This window comes from Aulonocara stuartgranti, assembly GCF_965226115.1.
Source record: "Aulonocara stuartgranti genome assembly, chromosome: 18".
NCBI lineage: Eukaryota > Metazoa > Chordata > Actinopteri > Cichliformes > Cichlidae > Aulonocara > Aulonocara stuartgranti.
In genome coordinates, this window is record NC_138954.1 from 11,597,370 (window position 1) to 11,612,318 (window position 14,949).

A 14,949-nucleotide genomic window follows, 5' to 3' on the forward strand; every position below is an offset into this window, starting at 1 on the left:
TTCACAGCCTGTTCCCACATGCAGATTATGCAGTTCATCTAAAATGCTTTGTTTTCTGTAGATATGGTTTTAGTGCTGCTTACTGTTTTCTTGTTGAACACAGAACATAATGGAGTGAACCCCACCAACCAGTCATCGGACAGCAGTGCAGGAAAGGGCTCCAGGCAGGTGAAAGGTGGATTTCTGATCCTGAAACAGTTCCATGCTCTGCTGGTAAAGAGGTTCCACCATGCCACACGAAGCCAGAAAGACTTTTTGGCACAGGTACAGGATCTCATAAACATGGGAATGACGTGATGAGTGAAATGGCTTTGTGGTTGCATTGTGTGGAGCATATAAACTAAATAGACTGGTGTGAGTTTCTTGAGAGACCTATTTGAATGAATTTGACGGTTTTAACAGATACAGTGTGTTTACTGAGAACATTTTTTGAGCCAAATTTGTTTGGATGTATCTGCAAAAGTGTCCGCTTATTTTGCAAAACATTTTCTAAACTGTTGTTATTATGCTTGTGACTGTCTGATTCCAGATCGTCCTTCCTGCCAGTTTTGTCTTGATAGCACTGATCTTCACCATGATTGTCCCTCCTTTTGGAGAATATCCCAGTCTCACTCTGAGCCCCTGGATGTACGGACAGCAGTTCACCTTCTTCAGGTGTGAAGGCTTTAGATAAATCTTTCAGTAACATGTTGGATGATAGATATTTGCTTTTTTCTCCAATTTAATTTTCTTCTTTGTATTTTTTCATCACTGTATTAGCAATGAGAGGCCATATGACCCCAAAATGAAACACTTTATAGAGCGCTTGCTAAAGCCACCAGGCCTGGGCACGCGATGCATGGAAGGAGAACCCCTAGGGTGAGCATTATGACTAGAGATAACAACACTCCTTCTGCTACATCTTAGAGCACTGATGTCTATTTTCTTAGGGCTCATACAATGCCAGGAAACGGTATAGTCAAACAAACACATCTTTAAACTGTATCCATATGTATTTTTTTTAATAGAAGCAAATCTGCAGAATCTGGATCTGGAATAACATTAAACTCATTTAAAAAAAATAATATTCAAATTTGTTGTCAAATACTTTAATTTTAAGCTTCATACTTCCGTTTTGAGTTATTAATCCAAAAGACTCAAAGTCATAACAGTCAGCTCCAAGAAGTTTGGAAGGAAAAAAAAAAGCAAAAGCAGTGAGAACAGAACTTTTTTTTTCAGTACAATAACAAGTAGCATTATACAGGGGAGTCCCAAATAAAGGTGGGAGGTAGTGACTAGACCACTCAATCTCTAGATGCTGCTGGCGTTGAAATAGAGTGAGCAGATGGCTGATGGAGACTTCGGATGAGACTCCAAGGACAGTCCGAATGAGCTGGGTGTAGGGAGGAGGAGGGATGAAAGGCACAGTGAGATATTACAATGAATTCAAAAAGCAGGAAAGTTTTGGAGAGCATAAGTAAAGTGGACAAGAGCTGCAAAATTAAAATTTAGACTTTTGACAAAAATGAAATAATGAAGAATTTAGGGCAGCAAAAAAACCTTATTGAACTCTTGCTTTAACTTCATTTAAATTATTTATTGGAGAACTGCAAAAAGCAAAAAAAGCTTCATTAAAAAAGAATAATCCAGTGGCTGAATTATATACAGTGGATGGTTAAAACTACAACTAAGTATATACAGTGCATAGATAGTAGCTTTACCGCATGAGTGATTTTACCTTTGCAGTTTAATTTCTTCACTCCTCTCCCTCCAGAGTTCCCTGCAGTAACAGGACCCCAGAGTGGGAGTATCCTGATGTCTCCCCAGCGGTTAGCAACATCTTACAAAGTCCTGCATGGAACCAGAGAAACCCATCACCTTCCTGCCAGTGCAGCACAAGTAACAAACTGACCATGATGCCCATCTGTCCAGATGGTGCAGGAGGTCTGCCCCCTCGCCAGCGACTGGAGCCAACGGAAGACACAATGCTGGATCTGACTGACAGGAACATCTCTGACTACTTGGTCAAAACCTACCCCAGTCTTATTAGAACTAGGTGAGTTTGAATGTAGTTGTAAACTGTACTCAAAAGGTAAAACCAGGTGGATTTAAAGAAGAAATACAAGTGTGTTAAAAACCCTCACAGAGCTGGAAAATATGTCCTAAAGGAAATTAAAAGGAGAAAAGGTCTAAGGCAAAAGAAAAACAAAGAGCTAAAAAAAAAGAAAGGCAAATAGCAAATATTAATGATCATTCTCCTTAATGAAAACTACATTTCTTTTCACAGTTTGAAGAGCAAGTACTGGGTGAATGAACAAAGGTAACAATTTTATTTCTTTATTTAATATTTTCTTTCCCCATTTTTGTTTTGTCGTTTGTTACAACGACACAGCAATGTGTTAAAGACATGCTGATGTTAGGAACTGTGATGTGAGTGGATATCTTCTGTCCTCAGATATGGAGGTTTGTCAGTTGGAGGGCAACTCCCCATCCTGGATGTGGACCCTAAAGACATCCGGAACGTTTTTCATCAGCTGGGATGGATGCTCAACATCACTGGGGTGATTATTCTTGTGTTATGATTTACAGATCGAGTGTGCAAGTTTGAAATAAGTCAATAAAAATTAATAATAATGAACTGCTGTCTGCAGGGTTACTATAGCAGACTTGCCCTGAGGGACATTGGCACTTTCTTACGATATATGGAAAGTGAATTCAATATAAAGGTAGGTGTGCAGCTCGATAGAAGAGTGGGTTTTTCCACAAATAGCAAAGTGGCACAAATGACTGTAAACGCAAGCAGTTTGACAGTCTAATACTTTGCTTGTGTTTTACAAACCTTTCACTTTCTGATTGTCTGTCATGTCATTGATTGATTCCTGTAAGTTAGCTTAAATGTTTTCCACTTGTAAATTTATTCTGAAGACTACATTTGGAGATCCTCTATGTTGTGTAACAGGCTGATCACACAGTTGCGAGATGTGCTCAATTAGTTCTGTTCTTCTCTGCCAGGTGTGGTATAATAACAAAGGCTGGCATGCCATGGTGGCCTTCATCAATGTGGCTAATAATGCTATTCTGCGAGCCTTCCTACCCACAAATGCCAACCCTGTAGAGTTCGGGATCACTGCCATCAACCACCCACTAAACCTCACTAAAGAGCAGCTTTCTGAAGTCACTGTGTGAGTAATAACTGTAGTTTTTTCTTTTTTAGCTGTGTTTAAATGTATGTGTTTGTGTAGTCTGTAAATCAACCATAGAGGGTATAAAAGATGGACATAGGTAGAAATCTGTGGGGAAGTGCCTTAAACCTATAATCTTTTCCAATGATCCACAAAGTGAAATGCAAAAAGAAGACTGATTGCCTATATATGACTAGCACATACAGCATATTATTATACATACCATATTTAATGACCCCGCTTTTCACTTGATTTACTACTTCCTAGTGACTATAAACATTTTCCTGGTGGCTTTAATGTCTCAGTTTCTTATTTATCAAATTTCATTTTCATTTTATAAATTATGATGCCATTTAATTTAGTCACATTAGTTTAAATTGGACGTTAAATCAGGATGTGATTAGGGGCAGGCTCCGTCAAATTCACTTCTTACTCATCACGTCTTGTTTCAGCATGGTGAAAGCCAACATGCTCAAGTCCATATTTTCAGAATAGGACTTCAAAAATCACAAGTGATTTTGAATCCACCTTTTTCCGTATAGTCTTTGAAGTCCAGCGTTCAGGTGTTGTGATGGACACTGCAAAAATGCATATGTACAGACCAGAATTTTATTTTGTTCTATCATTTTTCTCTTATTATGAAAAGAAACTGAACAATCAGAAGCTAAAGGCGCAAGTTACTATGTGTGTTTCTAATGTTAAGCTGTGAATTATCACATTATTTGGATTTAGCTTAATATACATGGGTTGTCTTTTCTGTAGGCTTAACATATCTAATAAGTTCAAGTACTGGTGAAAGGTTTCAAGCCACCTTTCATTTCTTTATTTTTTGTTTCCAATGAGCCAGAAGTTCTTTTAAAAGTGATCTTGAGCAATGCGTTCTGAAGCTTTCTGACGGCCTTTGAAAGATTTTCGTTTTCAGTCATTTTCAGTTCAGACTTTGTAACTGACTATTTTCAGAGGAATATATTTTTTAACCACTTAACACTGACTTATGAAACATTCGATCATAAAAAATGCACCTTATTCAAGGGATGAAAGAATATTGTTGTGTTTACACATAACAGACAAACTGGCAAAGAACCAATTTTAAGTTGTATCTTTTAGCACTTTGTTACCAGCAGCCTGTCACAAAAACACATCATTTGTTCCCATTTCTTTAGTTCAATCTGTAAAAATGCCAAAGAAAACAGAGTTTGACAGACATGAAAACATATTGTTGCACCAATAAGTTGAATCCCAAAGATTCAAAAATCATCCTCCACTTCTCCAGAAAAAAGGAGAAATGTGGTGTGGCTCAAGACTTTGGCACAGTACTATAGAGATATATTTATGGCCAAAAAATGCTTTTATTTTTAATTATCTCATTAATAATTCAGAGAAAACCTAAAGCCTCAAACCATTTGTGACTTAGCATGGATTCAGCATTGTTTTTAGTCTCTTAATAACAAACCCAAGAATATATAGAACTGACTTCATCTGCTTCCTCCATCAGGCTGACCACTTCAGTCGATGCCGTGGTGGCAATCTGTGTTATTTTCGCCATGTCCTTCATCCCTGCTAGCTTCGTCCTCTACCTCATACAGGAGCGCGTGACCAAAGCCAAGCACCTGCAGTTCGTCAGTGGGGTCAGCCCTGTAGTTTACTGGGTGTCCAACTTCTTTTGGGACATGGTAAGTGAAGCTAGACTGGCTTAAGTGAAATGTAATAACTGTATGTTAATATATCCTATATCAGAGCTATTTTTCATAATATTGGATTTCTGTCTTCTTAATCACTCTTCATGTTTATCTAGATGAACTACACTCTCAGCTCTGCAATGGTAGTTGGCATTTTCATGGCTTTTGACAAAAAGTGTTACACATCACCATCCAACCTGCCAGCACTAATAGCACTCCTTTTGCTCTATGGGTAAGCTGTTGTTTACTTTAATTTGGTTCGGTTTTGTTGTTCTGTTGCTATGGTATAACAAGACAATAACCGAATAACTAAATAATTGACAAAAAGTTAATAGAAAAGTTAAAATTAAAAGTACAAACAAAGAAAAAAATATTTTAAATTGAGAATTTTTAAAAATATGTTGGTTTTTGTCTTTTAATCTCTTGCCTTTAGGTGGTCAGTGACACCCATGATGTATCCCTTGTCCTATATATTCAACATCCCGAGTACAGCATATGTGTCTCTGTCCTGCATCAACCTGTTCATAGGCATCAACAGCAGTGCCATCACTTTCATCCTGGAGCTGTTTGAAAACAATCGGGTATGTACTGATTAAAAACCATGTAGCCTTCTAACATTTCACTGCACTTAATGCTTATTTGAATTAATCATTACATCTTACATTATGTTTTGCATTTGCACAGTTATACTCACATTCCAGTTCAGCTTCACCAGTAACTACAGGGCAACATTTTCAGTGCTATTACTTTTGGAATGAAGCAGCCACAGCTGAATCGCATACATTTATAAAACATTACAAATGTTTTTACAATAGTGAGAGAACATTTGAAAGCAAAGAATATAATTTTTGTGAAATAAACTGAATAATTCATGAAAAGTTAATAGATGGTGGTTTGATGAAGTAGCAAAACAGGATTCTGAATGAAGAAGATAGGACAAGACCTGTAAAGTCTAGACACTGGAGGATGAGTTGGATGAAACGGCAGGTGATGGTTTGATTGGGGATCAAAGACTGAGGTGATTTGAGTTTGAAAATTGGAAGTAAGATTGGATCAGAATTCTTCAGTGGGAAAGGAGATAAATAGAAGAGCAAGAACAGACCAACACATGAGTGCAGAAAGACATGAGAACACAAATGTTCCTTATTAAACTCACACAAAAGCTTTTTCATAAAACAATACAGTGATAAAACTGTCACCAAACAGTATTTTGTAACAGTGACTGTTTATATTCTAAAATATTATAATACAGCAATATTATGGTGTCATAATATCTACTATATAATATTATTATATGTATTGTAATATGACTGAGTGAATATTATGGTCATTTTATTCTTGCTCCCTGATGGCTGAATGAGTAAAATATGTTTTTAACCATATTTTTTGAATACATTCCTGCCCCCAAAGGATTTGAACACATGGCAGCTGATGTTTACCAACAGGGACAGAATGATCAGAATTAGGATTAGAGTCAGGGGAGTGCTGTTGGAGAGTATATGGCTTTTTAGCATAGCAGGAAAGCACAGGTGTTACTCATCACATTAGGTGCAGATCTATACTAAGTCAGGACAATGTGACAGTCAGCTGGCATGCAGAGCACTAGAAACCTTACACTGAAGCAGTTAAGTGGAATTTCTCTTTTATAAAACAGCTATATAGTAGGTGCTTACACAAAAGCTGATCAATTGTTTGGCACAGCTGGGGAAGCATGAGGGAAGTTAAGCTGCTGGTCTGCAGGGCAGGGGATAACTAATAACTGCAGGGCTTTTAGACTCCTGATTGACAGTTTGGTGTGAACATGTAAGTCGACCACAACAACTGCCAACACCTATGCTGGCAAGTGGAAAATAAAGGAAAAAGAGAAGCAGAAGGAAACTGAAGTTGGAGGGAAAGGGCACATATGTGCAGATGTGCTCTCATCGTGACAGGTGACTGCCTGCTCAAAAAAAAAAGAAAAAGAAAATGGAGATTGTCCTTCCCTCCAGATGGTTCTGTCCAATGCACATCTGTACACAGCTTCTCTCATGACATATGAGTCATGAGAGAAGCTGAAGGTCAAATGGGCTATATTTTTGTTGCCTGATATTTCCAAGGATTTCAGAGAATTTGTGCATTTCTATGGTGAAAAAACTGTTTGCTTTATACATGAATACATTTAAAACCCATTAAAAAATTAATTGCTATATTTTAGACTTATCTGTGTAGGCGAAGCAAGACATAAAAATGATCACTGGAAAGAAAGAGGTTTTATTTCAGCTGAAAAGAAGTATCGCTTTCTTAATTTCTAGAGTCTTGTTCTTTGGGAGAAAAATAGGAAACAGCTGAGGAAGGCTGTTCTTATATCAAATGTGCAATTAACATAAGAAAAGACATCTGCTCCAGTGTCAAGCATGACTGGGTGGTGGGTCTACTTTGAAGAAAATTTCAGCAACTTTTTAAAGTTTAACAAGGAGAAACTATGTTTATACCAATTTGATTTGGGAGCCCCTGGTTATGTCTCCCAAGTTAAATTGGTCCAGGCGCAGACCTAGCAATTCAGACAACCCCTAGAAAGACAGAAAAAAGAAACAAATGAACCTCACCTGGACTATGGATACCAGAACCTCGGCCTGGAAGAGTGGCAGCCAGACCTTAGCTTGTGGACCTTATTGGGCCTTCTTTGTACCCCATCTGTAGATTCCACTGTTCGGAAGTGCACTTGAAACCAGGATAGATGATCGATTTTGTAATCATCAATCTCTGGCTGTATGTTGTGTGAACTCAGGTGAAAAGAGGGTGAAATGTTAGCTGATTATCACTTATATGAGGTGTTTTGGGAGGAGAACCTAGAATAGACACAGGACATGCTAGAGAGATGTCTCTTGGCTTGAAAAGCTGGAGGAGATGACTGAGGAGAGGGAGGCCTGGACAGTTCTGCCCCCATGACCTGGATAAGTGGATGAATATATTTTAGGTCCTCAACTTTCCCTCAAAACCAAAGTAGAATATTTGCATTTCCTGGTCATGTATATGAGCTGTTCATTCTTAGAACATCTGATGCATTTCAAAATTTTTTAGAAAAGATGTTGCAATTATGTGATATATTTTTATATTTAGATGTTTGAGGTAACTTTTTTTGTGTGGCCAGTCTTTGCTCGTGTTCAATGAGGGGCTGAAGAAAGTCCTGCTGGTGTTCCCTCACTTCTGCCTGGGACGGGGGCTGATAGACATGGCCATGAACCAGGCTGTTACTGATGTGTATGCCCGCTTTGGTATGTACTGTGTACCTATCCATCATTTTAGCTGATAAAATTTCATACTGTGTGATTTGTGAAAATATTCAAGCAAACTTTTACAAAATTGCTAATTTGGGTTCTCATAGTTTCTAGTAGTTTGTACTCTTAATACCACACTGTAGTGTCATGGCTGGGGTAGCAGACGTGTGGTGTTGAGAAGGAGGACCCAAGATGCAGGCATAGAATGTGATGCGAGTGAACTATTTACACGAGTGACAAAGTGGCAAAAACAGGAAGAGCAGAATGGGGAGTTAACAAAAGCTAAACTGGGGAAAACCAAAGAACTAACCTGAAACCATAAGAACACGGAGTGATGAACCAGGCAGAGAGACACAGAGTTACACAGATGACATGACCATAGGAGGGAAGCACAGCTGATCCTAATTCACATAATGATAGGAAGACACAAGCTGAACACAGTGAAGTCACACATGGATCTACAAAGTAAAACAGGAAGTATACACTGACGGAACAAAGAACACGAAACTGACTGGGAGCATAAACCGTAACCAAAGAACTGAAACATCCAACCCCAAATACATAATCAGAATACCCCCAAACATGAGATAATAATAATAATAATAATAATAATAATAATAATAATAATAATAATAATAATAATAATAACAATAACAACAACAAAACGCTGGGTCACCGATCCAGGACCATGACATGTAGATCTTCTAGGCTAGATTAAGCGTAGTGTTGTACCATCTGTACTGTCTATGCATAAAGTACCCTTTCACTCACTGAAAATTGTAGTAAAGTTTGAGTTTGGACCTCGTCTGTTTCCAGGTGAAGATTACACATTGGACCCTTTCCGATGGGACTTTGTGGGAAAAAATATTTCTTTCATGGCAGTGGAAGGCTTTGTTTATTTTATTCTTAATCTTCTGATCCAGTACAGATTCTTCCTGGACCACTGGTAAGAACACAGCTAAAAGCACACTAGCTTAAAATTTAAATAAACAACAGTAACTTAACCATAGGGTTAGAATTTAGAGCAGAGGAGCTCTTTTGCACTAGAAGCTTCAGTGCTGATGATTTTTTTCCAAATCTCCCAGGTTGTCAGACTACAAGCAGAGTCCTGCACAAGATGAGGATGATGATGTTGCAGCAGAGAGGCAGAGGATTTACGATGGAGGGAACAAGGCTGACATTCTGCAGATCAGGGACCTCTCTAAGGTATACATTTTAATCAAACGACTAATTTCATATTTATTGTGATATTTCATTGCGCATTTTGGATTATAAGACTGTATGAAATAGAAGTTTCAAGGTTTCTTCCAGGCCAGTTTTGTTAATTTCATTTTCAGCTTCAGAATTAAATTTATTTCCAGACATCCTTTCATTTGTATTCACATCAGCATCCAGTTAAATGAAAAATTAAAAACAGAGGGGAAGGCACTAAAGGTTAGTATTCGTGGGAACATTCAGAAAAACTCCAGTGGGATAAGTACTGAATACAGAAAAGGTCGCCACACATTGGAATTACAGCTCCCTTTAATTTCATTAGCAATGTTTCTACCAGCTACAGGTCTCATCATGCAAGTATCTGAAAAAGAAATAAAAGTTGTGAAATTCAGATTATAATGCAAAACAGCCCATAAATAACATAAGTAAATCCCTCTATGGAGACGGAGCAGGAAAGAAGGTGGGAGTTGTTTTATTTTTGTTTGTGTCTCAAGTAACGCGAGAGTGCTTTCCCGATACCAGAATCATAGAACTTTTCTTTATAAATACTGGATAGCAAACTTAATGCAGTGCTAAACATGAATTTAACTATTTTCCCAAAAAATCCACCACCTTTTTTAAACATAAATTCTTATTGTTCGAGCAGCACTACACAACTTAAATGTCTCCCTGCCTTCTCTGCACAGACGTATGTGGGCAGGAAGAGGGCAGCTGTGGACCGGATTTGTGTGGGAGTCCCTGCAGGAGAGGTAAAGTCACTGAGGACATTTATATTGAGACCTACTACTCTTTTCTATTTGCTGTCAGTTTTCTCTTTCTGCATCTCTTCAAATAAACTGACAAACTGATTTGGCATTAGAGCATTACAGCGGCATGGTAACACGCCTCGCAATTTGCAGTTCTATATTTATCTCTTCTAGTTAGTCTAATCAAGCTTGATCGAATGTGATGGAATATGAGTTTCATTCTATATAAATGGGAGTTTACTTAAGTGCATTCATAAGCCTGTTTGCGTTTTTTCCTGTTAGTGCTTTGGTCTCTTGGGAGTAAATGGAGCTGGGAAGACGACAACCTTCAAAATGCTAACTGGTGACACTGATGTCACCTCTGGAGAGGCTTCTGTGGCTGGTTACAGGTACATAAAGTTTATTCAAAAAAATGGTCCCTGGATAACAGAACACAAAATCTGTTCAGGCCTGCATCGGATGGAATTTATTCAAAAAATAGAAAACTTTGCTCTTAGTTTATCCTGCACACAGTTCCAGATGAGTGAAAACCAGAAACAGTTCACTGAATAAGACAGTTTGAATACGGGAAGGTCAACCTGACATTACCTGTGTGTTAACACCATCAGACTATTAAACTCATCACTGTGATGCTCTGATTGGGGAAAAAACGCAGCCTAGGAGGGCTTGAATAACAAATTAGATTTCAAAGTCTAAATTCTCATTTTGTCAAGGAGTTTCATGCCAGTTATTTGAAAATTCACAGTTTTCCCCTCAGAATACCTGCTCAGTTAAGTGGAAAATGTCTTTGAACAAAAATCTAGGGATTCAAAGAATGTGAAGCACCGATGTGTCAAATGATAGTAATTATTGTCTGACAAATATGGGCATTAAATTAAATACACTTGACAAGAAGATTAGGTAAGCAATGTTTTAGTCCCTTTCTATTGAGAGGAATCAGCTTCTGAGCGTCTTCAGATAGCTTTCTTAAATAATCACTATAGATCTGTCCCTTCTGGAATTGATTGATGTTTTGTTATTCCTACCATGTTAGGTGCTCCGTCAGCCCACTGCACTGAATTGCATTGTTTGTCCTGTTTTGTAGCATCTTGACAGAGATTCTGGATGTGCACCAGAACATGGGCTACTGCCCTCAGTTTGATGCCATCGATGAGCTTCTTACTGGCAGGGAACATCTCTACCTTTACGCTCGTCTCAGAGGGGTGCCCGAGTCAGAGATCCCCAGAGTGAGTTGGACTCCAGCTGCTTTACATATCGAACAGGCTAAGGATGTTTTTCACTCGGCTAGTCCAGTGACACTTTAGTTCAGCAAAGCAGTAGAAATCTGCTTTGTTCATAATGGTTTTGTTCTCTTTTTTTAAATATTTGCCCATTCTTCTTTTCTGTACTAATTTTGCTCATGCATTTTATGATATTTTATGAAATGCTATCTTAACGGGTGGGTTGTCCATTATAAAAGATCACTGTTTTGGATTCAAGTAGCCACTAAAGATGAATCTTTTTCTCCATCTAGGTTGCAGAGTGGGGCATTCAGAAGCTGGGTCTGTCAGAATATGCAGGCCGCTGTGCGGGGACTTACAGTGGAGGCAACAAACGCAAACTCTCCACAGCTATTGCAATGATTGGTTGCCCGGCCCTGGTGCTGCTGGTGAGTTAGCCAGTGACGAAAAGCTCATGAGCCCATTGTTTGGGATTTTAAATTTTTATGCAGGGATTTATCAATGAAATGCTCTATGAATCCAGATGGGAAGCCATATGGGTTCAGTCAAGCCTGGCCTCGAATGTTTTATACACTGGCAAGCAACTGTGCAGATCAGTTCAAATTGGCATAAATCTGAGATCTTTGCCATATGCTGATAAAGAAAAGGTTTTGGTCTCTGTTTGCATGGAATTATGTGCTCAGACATTCAAGTTGGCTGTTTCTGGCTCTGTGCGTTTAGGACGAACCCACGACAGGGATGGATCCCCACTCTCGACGCTTCCTGTGGAATGCCATCATGAGTGTGATTCGGGATGGCAGGGCCGTGGTGCTAACGTCACACAGGTTCGCCTAATAATGAAATTAAAATCCTCTGGACACATTTGCTGCACCAGCTGACCAAACGGTTAACTGTTGATGAAATCATGGCTACATTTGCATTCACTTGATTTCGCCACAGAGGTCCATGAAATGATGATGCATTGCTCAAACATGAAACAGCAGCAGTAAAAATAAAGATGGATTATTGTTGTTTTTTTACCAGCATGGAGGAGTGTGAGGCTCTGTGCACTCGACTGGCCATCATGGTCAATGGAACCTTCAAGTGTCTGGGTACCATTCAGCATCTCAAATACAAGTAAGACATATTTTGACTGTTACTATTTAAATATATAAGTGGTCATTTAGTCACAGTGGCATTTTCTAGCTAATATCAACTAATGATAAGAGCACATAAGGAAACATGTTGAATGTTTTGATGCTGTTTCCTTCATTTAGATTTGGTGATGGCTACGTGGTCACGATGAAAATCAAGCCAGCTAAAGCAGGCTTGTCCCCAGAGCTGGAGCCTGTCGAGAGCTTTATGGAGACCAGTTTCCCTGGCTGCGTTCAGCGGGAGAAGCACTACAACACGCTGCAGTACGAGATCGCCTCATCCTCCCTAGCGAGGATATTTCAGCTGGTGGTGGCCAATAAAGACAGGCTCAGCATCGAAGACTACTCTGTTTCCCAGACAACACTGGATCAGGTTTGGATGACATACAACAATGAGAAATGACACTGTGTTAATAAAACGGAAGGGTATTTGTCCCATGACAAGGAGGCAATAACTGTCAGTTTTTGTCATAGATGAAAATATTCAATCTTTAGGTTGCAATTTTTGTCATTTATAAAGAGTACATAAATAACTAAACATATTATGCATGTAATGGAGTTTTACCATGAACAGCTAGAACTCTTATGAAAACATATTTCATATAATAGCATGGTTTATTTAAACACCATCTGTGTACACACATCTTCCCCTCCATAGGAGAGATTATAGTTGTTGATAAATATATTCATAATCTGCTAATAACTGCTGTTGTAAGCCTGACATTTAAATATCACTTATGTAGAGCTGGATATAAATAAATTATGATTCAATCCTATGCATTATAATTTATCACTTGCATTAAAATGTTGGCGCACTTTCGGTTTTTCAGGTGTTTGTCAACTTTGCTAAGCAACAGGCTGGAGAGGACGAGGAGTTAACGCTACACAGACGAACGGCAGGTGGAAGAAAAGACATCAAGGTCTCACCGGTTAAGAGGAAAACATGAAAAAGTCATGCAAATGTAGAGGTGTTACTCCGCAGGGCAGTAATATACTGTAAAACCACACACCGAAATTCAACAACTTTAAATGTTTTGCTAGCCAGCTGTTTTTTTTTTTTAGAGTAGAGGTGAATGTGACCAGCTCCCTGCCAAACTGACCTGTGGAAGAGTTTGCTTCTCGAGCTACAGTCAAACTTGACAAGCTCTTGTCTGCAAGTGGAGAGTCATCTTATATAACTTTTAAAAATCAATAATGTCTGACACATTGCTTTGACCTGACACTTTCCGAATTACTTTAAACTTCAAGCTAAACAAAAGATTCTTCTGGAAAAAATTGAGTTTTTTCTGCTTAGACTGACTGGCTTGTATAAAAGTGTACATATTGTATGTTTAATGAATACACTAACAAATACCCTGTTAAGCATTATTTTTATTGTCTATTATAATGAACACCTGTCACTTTTATATATAATATTTAAATGAAGACTCATGCTATGTATTGTTGAACTGTCTAAATGCAAAACATGTTTACGATTGATTCTGTTCTTGTCAGTATTTTTTTGTTGTAATTTTATTACTATTTTCTGCTGTCTTTTACATCTACGTGCTTTGTCAAATAGCACAATGTTTTCCCTTTGGAAAAAAAAAACGTATAAAGAAGCATAGCAAGGCTGAAGAGGGGATCTATTTTGCAACTGACATCTGTTTAACATGCTTTCCACATGCTCTGTGCAGTCCCTTCTAGCTGATTCGCACTTCCATCAGTCACAAATAAAGGAGTTTCATGAGCTATATATGAAGTGTGGTGTAATGTAAATGTGAAGTGCTGTATTTCCTATTAAATATTTCAGCCTTCCCGTGCTTCTTTCAAAGCTCCTTGGTGTTATGGTGGGATGCTCAAAAAGAGGAACTGAAAGGCTTTTCACATTGCTGACCTACAGTGACTCCACTGACCTCCATTCTAAAGCTAAGGAAGCAACTACGCTGATCAGTTGAGTCAGTGGCTACGAGACGGCTTTGCATCGGGGGCCAAGGCGACACTGTGCTGAGTGGCTTGTCACAACCTGGATTTTTCTGACACATAGTCCAATTACTGTTCTCCTTCAGTGAGTGGTGGTGTCATTGCCTCAGGCTGCCCATAAGTCTGAATTCCATTGGCTACCTCAAAGAAACAGAAGGATGATGGCACTGTGCAATTTCAAGGCTGCTAATGAATTCTCTGGTGGGGATCTGATGCTCACTCTCTGCCCATATGCTCATCTGGATGAGGCTGATGAGCATGAGTAGCACGCTGTGGGAGAGCAAACAAGTCATGCATCAACAGTGCGTCCAGAAAGTATTCACAGCACTTTACTTGTTCCACATTTTATGATGTTATAGCCTTATTCCAAAATGGATTCAATTCATTTTTCACTTCAAAATTCTACATACAATAGCCCATAATGACAAAGTGGGGAAAAAAAAGTTTGCTTGAAATTCTTGCAAATACAGTACGATGGTTAGTACTGTCTCACAGTAAGAAGATCCTGGGTTAAAATCCACCATCTGGCCGGGGCCTTTGTGTGTGCAGTTTGCAGATTCTCCCTGTGTTTGCAGT

General features: G+C 38.7%; 1 protein-coding gene across 2 annotated transcripts in view; it reads left to right on the top strand.

The window, feature by feature from the left end:
* The window catches only part of LOC309693478 (retinal-specific phospholipid-transporting ATPase ABCA4-like), a 44,609-nt gene extending 30,463 nt beyond the window's left edge, over positions 1–14,146 (top strand). For both annotated transcript variants that reach the window (XM_082512723.1, XM_082512724.1), the window contains 22 exons: positions 104–264; positions 530–654; positions 760–858; positions 1,754–2,035; positions 2,267–2,299; positions 2,435–2,540; positions 2,631–2,705; positions 2,992–3,161; positions 4,657–4,834; positions 4,957–5,072; positions 5,274–5,421; positions 7,971–8,094; positions 8,914–9,043; positions 9,183–9,303; positions 9,999–10,061; positions 10,341–10,447; positions 11,143–11,284; positions 11,572–11,706; positions 11,999–12,102; positions 12,302–12,394; positions 12,535–12,784; positions 13,242–14,146. In XM_082512723.1, coding sequence (XP_082368849.1) covers positions 104–264; positions 530–654; positions 760–858; positions 1,754–2,035; positions 2,267–2,299; positions 2,435–2,540; positions 2,631–2,705; positions 2,992–3,161; positions 4,657–4,834; positions 4,957–5,072; positions 5,274–5,421; positions 7,971–8,094; positions 8,914–9,043; positions 9,183–9,303; positions 9,999–10,061; positions 10,341–10,447; positions 11,143–11,284; positions 11,572–11,706; positions 11,999–12,102; positions 12,302–12,394; positions 12,535–12,784; positions 13,242–13,358 — 2,879 coding nt within the window. In that variant the 3' untranslated portion in view covers positions 13,359–14,146. The remainder of the gene's footprint in view (positions 1–103; positions 265–529; positions 655–759; positions 859–1,753; positions 2,036–2,266; positions 2,300–2,434; positions 2,541–2,630; positions 2,706–2,991; positions 3,162–4,656; positions 4,835–4,956; positions 5,073–5,273; positions 5,422–7,970; positions 8,095–8,913; positions 9,044–9,182; positions 9,304–9,998; positions 10,062–10,340; positions 10,448–11,142; positions 11,285–11,571; positions 11,707–11,998; positions 12,103–12,301; positions 12,395–12,534; positions 12,785–13,241) is intronic.
* The last annotated feature ends 803 nt before the right edge of the window (positions 14,147–14,949 follow it).